The sequence below is a fragment of the Lissotriton helveticus genome, chromosome 7, assembly GCF_964261635.1.
Source record: "Lissotriton helveticus chromosome 7, aLisHel1.1, whole genome shotgun sequence".
Taxonomy (NCBI): Eukaryota; Metazoa; Chordata; class Amphibia; order Caudata; family Salamandridae; genus Lissotriton; species Lissotriton helveticus.
Genome location: NC_136068.1, coordinates 815,305,519 through 815,318,348, shown reverse-complemented (window position 1 = coordinate 815,318,348; position 12,830 = coordinate 815,305,519). Strand labels below are relative to the sequence as shown.

The window sequence follows — 12,830 nt, the reverse complement described above, 5'->3', positions numbered from 1 at the left end:
TTTCGTCAGCAGTACCCCTACGCGTCGGTAGGTGGCGTCGCAATTCGCCGCTGGCGTCGGAGACGCCGAGATTATGTCATGGAGACTACTTAGGCGCCACTCATGTGCGCTGACGTCAGTTCTTTCTTTTTCCGTGTCAGCAAGCGCAGATCCGGTTAGAGCACGTACCCTAGTCACTTATTGACTAACTTTTTTGAGGCTTTTGTCTCTACTTCTTTTTGTGTCTTTGACTCCTGGTGCCATGTAGGGATGCCTAGGTTTAAATCTTGCGGGACCTGCCGCCGTACGATGTCGGTGGCCGACTCCCATGGCGTCTGTCTCTACTGTCTGGAGCGCGACCATGAGTCCCGGTCATGTTCCGACTGTTTGGCCATGTAATGTAATGTGTATACTTGTAAAGCGCACTGTTGCCAGCCAGCGTCCTGGCGCTGTATACCGCTGGGGAACCCGTCCTGGCTTTCCCTGTGGGATGGTCCCTACTGGGAATCCTCAAGGTGGAGCCAGGCATCCCCGGCGTTGATGGGGCCGTTGTGGAGATTAGGCAAGCTAATGCCCAGAGTTGCCGAGTGGGACCCCTGGTTAGAGTAGGCACCGTGGCGAGAATTATCGAGTCCGCTGACCCTGGTCCACGACCCAGCCACGTCGGGAATCGAACCCTGGTCCCGGACCGACTTCTGCTTCCGGGTCTGCCGCCTCTAACCAGTGAGCCACACCACTCCACGGCCATGGCTCCGAAGACTTTGCAGGGCCAGTCCCGAAAGCCGCTGGAGGCCCAGCAGTCGTCTCGGTGCCATTTGAGGTCCAGGGGTCGCTCAAGGGACCAACCGCTGAGCCATCACCATCGCTCCTCGTGGTCAAAGTCTTCACACTCTGAATCGGGTAAGAGACGTCATAAGAAGTCAAAGAAGTGCTTAGGTTCTCCGATGTCCCCCCCGCCGGTCTCCAGACGCGGACGGGGGGGGGGCTAGGTGTACTTCGTCCGCTGCTCTGTTGGAGCCTGAGAGTCCCGCGACCTTCCCACCTTATCCTGGTCCGTCGGCGACTCCGGCCCAGGTGCAAGAATTTCTTGCTGCCATGGACTGCCTATTCAGGCCTCTGGCTCCCGCCGGCGCACCTTTGGGCCCCGCGGTCCCAGGTCAGGGCCCTTGCGTAATGCTGGCTCCGCCACTGGTGCCGCAGGTGGCCCCGGAGCCGCAAGGTCCTCCGCCGACAGCTCCGGCGCTTGCCCCGGTGCCTCCCGCGGCTCCGTTCCCGGCACCGCAATGGGTCCCGTTTGTCCACCCTCCAACCTTGCCCAGGTGTCCGGACAATTTTGCTCCGGGTTCGGACCCTAATTGGGACATGGAGCCGGATCGGCGCCGTTCCCGGCGCTGATGGGCCATTTGTATTCCCCTGTCCCTCCCCCACCGCAGCAGCCTGTGCCTCGGGCGGTGGAGGAAGGGGACCAATGGGAAGGATCTGAGGACCCTCTTGAACGGCAGTGCAAGTCTGAACAGGAATGGGCGGAGGAGTCAGAGGATGCAGGTGGCCTTGACCTCTCCTCTGAGCCTGGTTTTCTGTCTCCTCCTGCTGTCATGGAGGAGGGCGCCACATGGTGCTCCGTAGAGCAGCTGAGGCTCTTGACCTTGACCTTGATCTGCCTACTGTCACTCTCAAAATCAACCTCCACACTGAAGTTCTTCAGCCGGCGGCAAGCTCTATGGAGCCTCTACCTCCGTTCAATTAGGCGGATGTTTTGATGGGCACCTGGTCTAGACCAGCCACAGTGGTTCCAGTGGAAAACAACGTGGCCAGGCGTCATCGCCCGGCCCCGGGTGACCCTGCCTTTTTAATGAACTATCCAACTCCGGAGAGCCTGGTCACCCAGGCCTGCACTTCCCAAACTGCATTCACTACCGCCCCGCCGGATACGGAATCAAAGAAGCTGGAGCAGTTTGGCAAGAAATTGTTTTCCTCTGCCAGCTTGGGGCTGCGGTAAGTGAACACTTCATGCCACTTGGGCCGCTACTCTCACACTGTGTGGGACATGGTGGCGCAGATGCTACCCCAGTGTCCGGAGAAGATTCAGACTGTAGGAGGGGAAAGACGCCGCAAAGTTCGCCATCCGGTATGGGCTGGACACCGCAGGCTCTTTTGGTAGGGCGATCTCTACGACAGTGGCCCTACGTCGCTATGCCTGGCTACGTTCAGAGTTCCCTCATGGACATGCCCGTTGATGGTACTGGCCTGTTTAGTGATAAGGCAGACAGTGCGCTGGAGCATTTTAAGGACTCTCTGGCTACGGCAAGTCCTTTGGTCTGACCACCATGCGCCCGGCTACGTCTGCCTTTCGTGGCCACGGAAAGGGCGCTCGTTCCACCAGAAGCCTGCGCAGAACCAACCTCAGCGCGGCCGCAGACGTGGTGGCCACTTTGGCGGCACAGGGGTCGAGTGTGCGGGTCAGTCCACCTCCGCTCCTGCAGCATCTGCCGCAAAGCCTCCTAGTTCAAGCTTTAGGGTGCACCCCACGTCGGTGTGCAACAGGATTCAACATCACCTCCTCCCCTGGCATTCTGTCACTTCGGACAGGTGGTGCTGCAAATCGTCCGAAGGGGCTACCCTTCGAGTCTGCCCCCCAGCCATGCCACCTCAGTTCCATTGCATGTTGGGGGATCACTTTGCGCTTCTCCAACAGGAAGTCACGGCCCTCTTGGCCAAGGGGGCCATTGAGCACGTTCCGGGCCAGAAGTAGGAAGTGGTTGTTATTCCCACTACTTTCTGGTCCCCAAGAAGAAGGGGGCCTGCATCCCTTCTTGGACCTCAGGAACGTCAATCGCTTCCTCCGGAAGGAGAAGTTCAAGATGTTATCCATGGCTCAGGTCTTGGCTGCCCTCGACCCTGGAGACTGGATGGTAGCATTGGACTTGCAGGACACATATTTTCATATCCCTGTCGGGCTCCGGCGTTACCTGCGGTTTATGGTAGGCCAGGAACATTTTCTGTTTGCCGTGCTCCCCTTCTGCCTTACCAGTGCCCCCAGGTGTTCACGAAAGTGATGGCGGTGGTCGCAGCTCTACTGCGCAGATCAGGGGTTTCAGTCTTCCCCTATCTCGACGACTGGTTGTTGAAGGCAGGCTCGCCCCAGGCAGTCGTCACCCACCTCCAGACTACAGCCGACCTCCTGCATTTGCTGGGATTCTCCATCAACATGCCGAAGTCGCACCTGAGTCCCTCTCAGAAACTCCCCTTTATTGGAGTGGTTATGGATTCGACGCGGTTTCGGGTTTATCCTCCCGAGCAGCGAGTCTGGGATATTCAGGCTATGATTCCGATCTTTCAGCCTCTATCTCAGGTTTCAGTCAGGATGACCTTCCGGCTCCTAAGCCTGATGGCCTCCTGCATCCTGCTAGTGCAACATGCCAGATGGCATATGCGGGCTCTGCTTTGGGACCTGAATTTCCAGTGGGCACGGCATCAGGGCAACCTGTCCGATCATGTCCAGATCTCGGAGGGCACTGACTGCACAACAGTTGCAGTGGTGGCTCACGAATCGCGATTGGGTCAATGGCAGATCCCTCTCCCTTCCCCAACCGGAGCACACAGTGGTGACGGATGCGTCCCTCCTGGGATGGGGCGGCTTCTTGGGAGAGGCAGAGATCAGAGGCCTCTGGTCTACGGCGCAGTCCCGGCTCCATATCAACCTTTTGGAGCTTCAGGCGATCCCACTTGCACTGAAAGTATTCCTTCCCTCTGTCCGGGGAAGTGTAGTGCAGGTGTTCACAGACAACACCACCACCATGTGTATTGCAACAAACGGGGTGGGGTCGTGGACCCCATGTCAGGAGGCTCTGAGCCCCTGGACATGGCTGGAACATCAGGGTATCACCTTGGTGATTCAACACCTGGCAGGTTCTCTGAACGCCAGGGTGAGCGAACTCAGCCACACGTGCATGATGGATCATGAATGGCGTCTGAACTCGGACGTGGCGCAAGGTCTCTTTCTGCAGTGGGGAGAGCCTTGGTTAGATCTATTCGCCACCGAAGAGAACGCACAATGTCATCAGTTCTGCGCATTGGAATTTCCAAGGCGGCACTCCCTCTGCGACGCTTTTCTTTGCGAGTGGAGCTGCGGTCTGTTGTGCGCCTTTCCGCCTATACCACTTCTGCCCAGAGTGCTGAAGAAGATGCGGCGCGACCGGGCCCTAAGTCATCCTTGTGGCTCTGGATTGGGCACGAAGATACTGGTATCCCGAGCTACTCAGCATGCCGATCGATCCCCTCTTCGGGAGGATCTTCTGTCGCAGCAGCAGGGAACGTTCCTCCACCCGAATCTGTCCAGCCTCCACCTCCATGCATGGAGATTGAGCAGCGACAGTTGACTGCTTTCGATCTTCCTCCCGAAGTTTGTGGTGTCATTCTGGCCGCCAGGCATCCCTCCACTAAAACGGTATACGCCTACAGGTGGAACAAATGTGTGGCATGGTGCACAGCAAAGGCTGTGGATCACCTTTCTGCCCCTCTTTCCGAGGTTCTTTTGTTCCTTCTCTCTTTGGCCCAGCTGGGCTCTGCTCTGGGCACTATCAAATGTTATCTTTCGGCCATCTCCGCCATTCTACAGCTTCCAAACCAGCCTTTTCTTTTTAAGTCCCTGGTAGTTAATCGCTTCCTCAAAGGCATTACACACAAGTTTCCTCCCGTGCCTTTCATAATGCCTCATTGGGACTTAAATCTTGTCTTGACCTTTCTGATGTGCGCTCCCTTTGAGCCCCTTCATAACTGTCCATTACGTCTTCTCGCTCTCAATACGGCTTTCATGGTAGCCATCACCTCTGCCAGGAGAGTGAGTGTGCTCCAGGCTCTTTCTTCTAAACCTCCTTTCCTCTCTGTTCATCCGGACAAGTTGGTTTTAAGGACCTGTCCTACTTTCCTGCCAAAGGTTGTCACGCCCTTCCACATTGGGCAGACCATCACTTTGCCCACCTTCTTTCTGCCTCCACATCCTTCGAAAGAGGAAGAGAGGCTCCACCGTCTGGACCCAAAACGTGCGTTCTCATTCTATCTGAAGCGCACACAACAGTTTCGGGTGGATGACCAGCTCTTTGTTGGCTACGTGGGCGCCATAAAAGGTCGGGCCGTGCACAAACGAACCATCTCTTGGTGGGTCGTTCTGTGCATTAAAGCATGTTACTTATTGGCTAAGAAGGAGCCTCCTGTGGGGCTGTGTGCACATTCTAACAGGGCTAACGGCAGCCACTTCTGCGGTGGGATGCGGCGTTCCCTTGCAGGACATTTGCCAGGCAGCTACCTGGGCCTCGCTGCACATGTTTACCAAGCATCACTGCCTTGACAGTCAAGTCCGGAGAGACGACTTCTTTGCTCGTTCTGTTCTCCGTGACTTTCTGGTGTAATCTTGTTCGCAGACCCACCACCGGGGTTGGTATTGCTGGGGTATCTTTTCTAAGGTAAGTAATCTATCACTAACGTGTCTCTTTCAGATGCACAAGTTACTACTCGTATAACGATATATCTGTAAGAAACATTAGTTAGTGATAGATTAATTACCGCCCCACCCATCCTTCCCCTTCTGCGAACTGATTTCTAGGGTTAAGGTCATCCCCTTTCAGGGCCCTAATTTCATGGCACCAGTGGTCAGTTTCTTGCATGGCTCTTAGTTCCTGGCGCGGAAAGTCATGTACAGAACTGATGCCAGCGTGCATGGGTGGTGCCTAAGTAGTCTCCGTGACGTCATCTCGGCGCCTCGACGCGGAGCCGCACAACCCCACCCACCGACGCGCAGGGGTACTGCTGATGAAAAACTTTCCAGATTCAGTCTGACACCTGGGGATATTCTAAGGTAAGGAATTTATCACTTACTAATGTCTCTTACAGATATATTGTTACACAAGTAGTAACTTGTGCTGTCAGATATTATTGTGCTTTATAAGATTAGAGACCATAGTCTACTTGTAAGTAATCCTGTCTCTGTGCTCAATATTTGGATAATTTGTTTTACTTGGTTTCCTCTGATTTATTTTGATCTCACTGTTGCTCCTGAGGTATTAAACTCACAGTATTTTTGTCTGGGAGTCATAGGATTTTCTAGACATTAATTTAATTAATGCTAATGTTGTGTTTTTATATAGTTCCTGAGGAATTTATGTACAATCCAGTAACAAGAGTCTATGGAGAACCTCATAAAAGACCTGAAGTTCAGAATGCAACAATTGAATTCATGGCACCTTCTGAGTACATGGTGAGTTAACGTGCTGATGCATACATTTGATGAGGAACACTTCAGGTGACCCAAGTAATGAAGGTGCAAATATATCTTTGGGGATCTTATATTTTATTCTTTAGGTTTGAACTCTTGGCTCAGGCTAGGGCACAAATTAGCTGCCAAATAGGATGCCTTTATGTAAAAAAAGACTGGTACATACCAGCAATGTTTAATCTGTGTTTTCAGAGCATCTTTAAATTATTACATTTCCTACATTACACTGGATTGCATGAAAAGTCATTCTCTGTGTATTTTTAAGCAGGGAATGTGTTTTAGGAAATTGGAATTCTGTTGTGAAAGGCTACTTACTGTATGTACAGTGCTATACAGTGTTATTGATGCAACTTAGCCCAGTTCAAATGGCAAGATTATATTATTGACTATTAGTCTAGTGCAAATTCGGTTAATTTGCTATCGTTCTTTACATTGCAATTGGTTTGTCTGGTTCTTATGATGATTGAGATGACCCTATTTCTGAACAGTTTATATCATTACTATAATTAACCATGTTCGCGGCATGTGTGCTGTAGGTGCACATGCTTTGCATACTCCTGCCATCTAGTGTTGGGTCCGGATGTTTGCAAGTGTTTTTCTTCAAAGAAGTCTTCTCAGGCACGAGGTAAGGTGACTCCTCCTTACGGTGATAGTGGGCATGGGCATGGGCATAGACTTCATTGTTAGATTGTTTTTTCTGCCATCAGGTACGAACGTATATTGCAGCACTCTGGTTCTAAACTGTTCTTAGAGTACCCCTTGCCCTTGGTGCGCAATACTCTCTACCCTAGACGGTATTGTTTCATACGTGTTTCCCACCTCTCCGCGTATCGTTTTGGTTAAAGCAATCTACTTTTCGATCGGAAAGCTTCGTGGACGGCCTCTGGGCCTAACCGAGTCAGTTCAGCTCTCCGTCGATAGAATGGACACTGTTCAAATTCTGTCCTCAGTGCCACGCAAAGTATCAACGCACTGACTCACACCAGGTGTGTAACTTGTGCATGTCTCCTGAGCGCAAAGAAGAAGTCCGCAACGCTTGCAGATCGTTTTCGTCAAAGTGAACTCTTCGCGATCGTCTGGCTCGATGTCGAGAGATGCAGCGTCAAAGCATTGAAGACACACCGGGTATCTTTGATGAAATGTCCGAGCAAGAAGATTTTGGGGTATCAATGGCAAAGGAGGAAGAGGCCTTCTCCATGTCTGAGTCGGATTCGGAGCTCCAGATAGACCTAGTCACCGAAGAACTTCCGCAGGGACAAGGTGATGTGATTACCGAAGTCCCCTTGCCCCATCAACTCACTCCCAAAAAACCTAAGGCTTCTGCACCACCTCTGCCTTCTGGCCAAGGTTGGCACCGAGACTACTTTTCCGATGCCCCGCCTTCCGGCTCTGCTCCAAAACACAGAGTCAAGCCTTCCGGGACTGAGTCGATACAAACCCTCTAAGGAGCCGAAACCATCCAGTTTCAAGTTAAAATCCGGCTTGGAGATGAAATTCTCCATGCCGAAAAGCCTTTACAAGATCCTTTTAAAAGAGAAGTCTGTCGGTACCATCCCCTTTCATCCACCACTAGCATCCCAACCCCCCCCCCCCCCCCCCCCATCACCCTTTTCTCAGACTTTAAATCCTTTGCACATCACACCTCAGGATTCCACACAATCCCACCATGACGGGGACTATATTAGACAGCGGCTCAGACCTTTACCCTGCTAAATCATCTCCCCCTGCTGACATTGTATCTCATTGCCAGGGCTGCAAAATAACATTGGGTGGTACTACACAAAGAATCCCTAGAAAAAGATTTTTTGTTTGAGACGTTAGGATCCATACACAGGTCAACACTCCCTATGCTTAAGGGTATGATGAGACACGCTGACAACATTTTTAAAGATCATGTGCCTGCACACATCTTGACTCCTAGAGTCGACAAAAAATATAAAGCCTCCCCAACCGATCCAATATTTATTAAGAGCCAGTTGCCACTAGACTCACTGGTAGTGTCTAATGCTCGCAAACGAGCGAATTCCCAAACGTCAGGGGACGCTCCTCCCCAGACAAAAAATCCAAACTAATAAAAGCTTCTGGCAAACTCATTGCTGCTCAAGCTTCCAATCACTGGTGCAGTGCAAACACGCAGGGCCTTTTGGCCAGATATGACGGGGCACACTGGGATGAAATAGAGCAATTGCTCCAATACTCCCAGATGAGCAAAAGGCAAAAGCGCAAGATTTGGTAAATGAGGGAAAGCTAATTTCCAATTAGTCATTAAGATGTGTTCTAGATGCTGCTGATACTGCAGCTAGAGAGGTCAACACTAGCATTTTAATCAGAAGACATGCTTGGTTAAGGATATCCGGGTTTAAGCCCAAAGTCAGATAAGTTACTTTAAATATACCATTTGATAAAAAAAAATCTCTTTGGTCTTGAAGTCGATCAGGCGCTTGAAAAAATTCAAAAGGACACTGAAGTTGCTAAGTCCATGGGAGCTCTCCAGTCTCCTTCGAGCAGAGTCTCCTTTCTTTGCTCATCTTACCGAGCAGGGTCCAAACCCACACCCTCCGACCAGAACACACCCTCTTACAAAGGTAATAACCAATCCTCTTTCGCAAGAGGCTTTTTTCGAGAAGGATAAAGAGGCAACAACTCTAAAGGCAGTGGTAAGGGAACCACACCCCGTAACTCCCCTTCCCCTAGTAAGCAGTGACTTCCCCATGGTTCCCTCCCCATTTGGCAATCTATAACAACTGACAAATGGGTGATTGGAATTATCCAACATGGGTATTGCCTGGAGCTTAACACCAATCCTCCGAACTTTATGCCTCACGCTCACAAATTGTCTCCAGACCACTTGCAGTTGCTCGAACAGGAAATGCAATCTCTTATTAAAAGGAGCCATAGAACCGGTTCCATTACAGTACCAAGTTTCAGGGGTTTACTCTCTCTATTTTCTGATTCTGAAAAAGGACAGCTCCTTAAGACCTATTCTGGATCTCAAGGAGTTAAACCAATGTATACTATCAGAGCACTTTCACATGGTAAGTCTTCAACACGTACTTCCACTTTTACAAAAGGGAGATTTTATGTCTACTCTAGACTTGAAGGACACCTATTTTCATGTAACAATTCATCCAGCTCATCACAAATACCTCAGATTTGTGATAGCAGGCGAACATTACCAATTCTAAGTGCTTCTGTTTGGAGGTACTACTGCTCCCAGAGTATTTACCAAATGTCTGGCAGTAGTTGCAGCTCATCTCAGAAGACAACATATTCACGTCTTCTCCTACCTAGACGACTGGCTCATCAAGGCCAGCACTTACCAAAACTGTTTACGAAACACACAGACTACAATAGACCTACTTCATTAGCTGGGCTTTACGGTCAATGCACAGATATCTCACCTGCATCCTTCGCAGATGCAATCCCACCTAGGGGCTACTCTAGACCCTATCAAGGCTCTAGCCTCTCCCAATGTAGCCATAGTACACAACATTCAGTCTATGAATCTACAGTTTCAATCTAACCAAACATTACCAGCCAGAGTGTTCATGCAACTGCTGGGAATGATGGTGTCTTGCACGGCACCGCAGTTGTACCCCATGCAAGACTCCACATGCATCCCCTACAAGAGTGCCTAGCACATCAGTGGAATCAGTCGCACGGTTAATTACCCGATCTAGTTTTGGTAGACTGCCACACCCATCACTCTCTGCAGTGGTGGAACCCACAAAATGTATCAAAAGATGGCATTTCATCTACCATATTCCACTGATCGTGCTCACAGCAGACTCATCTCTGACAGGTTGGAGTGCCCATCTCCAACATTACACAATACAAGGCCTGTGGAGCAACAAGCACAAAAGCCTCCACATCAACTGTCTAGAGCTTCTAGCAGTCTTTCTAGTGCTCATAGCTTTTCAAACTCACCTGGTAGGGAAAGCTGTCCTAGTCCAAACAGACAACATGACAGCAATGTACTATGTACAAAAACGGGGGTGCACACTCACTACAACTGTCACAACTCTCTCAAGCCATTTGGAATTGGGCAATCACAGGATTTAACTTCTGGCAGAACACCATCCAGGGGTAAACAATCCGATTGTTGACCTCCTCTGCAGAAAGAGGCAGTAAATTCATCCCCAAGTTCTCCTTCCATACTTCCAACAATGGGGATTCCCATAATTGGACTTGTTCGCCACAGTCCACAACACAAAATGCCCAAACTTCGGCTCCAAGTTCCCACAGCCTCTCTCAAAGGCAATGCCCTATGGATGGACCAGTCAGGGATATTTGCCTACGCTTTTCTGCCTCTCTCACTCATCCCGTATCTAGTTCGTAAGCTCAGGCAAACATCTCTCACACTAATTCTAGTAGCTCCCATATGGGCCCATCGACCATGGTACACCACCCTGTTGGAGTTCTCAGTAGTTCCACATCAAAAGCTGCATCGCACTTCCAGCTTCTTCACCCAGAACCATGGAGAAATCAGACATCCAAATCCCAAAGAACTAAACTTAGCGTTCTGGCTCCTGAAGTCATAGTTTGGTTATTTAAATCTACCACCAGACTGTATGACTATTCTTAAAGAGGCAATAAAGTCTACTACCAGAGCTTGTTATGCAGCAAAGTGGAAAAGATGTGTCTTCTGTAATAACAAAATCAATCCTCTAGATGCTTCTATACAAAATATTATCTGTTACCTGTTACACTTACAGCAAACTGGACTGGCTTATACTTTGATTTGTTTGCACCTTGCAGTGGTAGCTGCGTATTTGTAGAACAGGCAGTATTTAATCCCTATTTAAAGTTCCAGTGATCAAAGCCTTTATGGAAGGCTTGAAAAGGATAATACCATCCAGAATTCCTCCGCACCCTTATGGAATCTTAACATTGTCCTTACAAGGCTCATGGGTCCATCTTTTGAACCATTGCACAATTGTTCTTTGCAGTTTATTTCATGTAAAAGTTGCTTTCCTCATTGCAATCAACTCTTTAAGGGCAGTTGATGAGCTACAGGCATTAGCCTTGGAAGAACCCTTCTTTCAGCTCCTTAAAGACTGGGTAGTACCTCTCACCAACCCTAAATCTCTTCCCAACGTGGTTCCTGCTTTTAATATAAATGCATCAGTTGAGTTACCTGTGTTTTTTCCTCACCCTGATTCTGTAGCAGAACAAGCTCTTCACACTCTTGATTTCAAAAGAGCTTTATTGTACTACATCGATAGCACCAAAGATTTTCGCAAAACAAAACAACTGTTTGTTACATTTACCAAACACTATAACAAGCTAATGTATGCCAAGACACTTTCAAACAACTGCAAGATCTACAGGTTAGCCACCGTGTTGGGAGTATACTGCTTTATAGTCTATGCAAAACATGTGTATCTACAGCACACATTCCTCGAACTGATTGTTACTTACCCAGTAAGCATCTGTTCTTGGCATGTAGGGCTGTAGATTCACATGCACCTGCCCACCTCCCCGGGCACCTATAGTTGTTGCAGTTCTTACTTATACATTCATATGCATGGACATCTTTACTACACTTACTTCATTCTCACCCTCTTGCGGGAAAACAATGTAATAATGGAGTCGATGGCCATGCGCACTACCACCGAAATGCGGCGTCAGCTTACCTCGTGACTGGAAAGACTTCTTCAAAGAAAAACAACTTGCAAACATCCGGACCCAACACTAGATGGCAGGAGTATGTAAAGCATGTGAATCTACAGCCCTACATTCCAAGAACAGATGCTTACTGGGTAAGTAACATAATCCTTTCTGAACTCCCTTTGTCCAGGACGAACACCTCAACAATATCTGCTCTTCTAGACCTGTAACAAATGTGTGTGCATTCATTTGGTGTATGTGTAACCGGTGTGGTAATATTAATATATGTTATATACTTTGGTGGTTTAAAAATATCTAGGTGTGGTAGTCCCTCTCTCTCTCAAAAAAAAATCAGAACGCTGTTTCTACAGGATTTTGTTTGAACCAGAAAGCTAGAGAAGACTTATGAAACACCATAATTAGTATAATTAGCCACTGTTAATTCGTATCTAAATGGGCTTTTAAGGAGACTGACCTTGTATTATTCAGGATGAGTTGGTCTGGTAACTGAAGTTTTTGTGCTGGTTAAAAAAACACATACCAGAACCATTCATTATATGTGTAAATAAACCATACCAAATGTGTGGCATTCATTATGATGCAGGTTCCCACCTAATTGCTCAATTTGAAACGTGGCTGTCTAAAATTACTGTGCCCTCGGTAGGAATTAACTGTGGGAAATCGTTATCCGATCAGCTGGAGGAAGAAGTCCTCCTGTTGTCCAGGTCGTGTGCAGTTTGCCAGAGAGGGCGCATTGCGGACTTATAATCTGGTTGGCTATGTAGGAAGCTGGCTCTGTATATACTATACCAAAATGAGGTATAGTGTGCACAGAGTCCAGTGGAACCCCAAAGTAGGAAGAGGTAAAAGTAGATGGCACCTTACCCTCTAGTTGTGGTGGTGTGGACAAGCAGTAAGGCTTTATCAGAGGTTAGTGTTAAGCATTTGTTGTACACACTCAATCAGCAAA

General features: G+C 49.0%; 1 protein-coding gene across 1 annotated transcript in view; it reads left to right on the top strand.

Moving 5' to 3' along the window:
• Positions 1-12,830, top strand: part of SEC24A (SEC24 homolog A, COPII component) — a 619,052-nt gene that overhangs the window by 253,033 nt on the left and 353,189 nt on the right. The window contains exon 9 of the mRNA XM_078653273.1: positions 6,123-6,232. Within this exon, the coding sequence (XP_078509399.1) occupies positions 6,123-6,232 (110 nt within the window). The remainder of the gene's footprint in view (positions 1-6,122; positions 6,233-12,830) is intronic.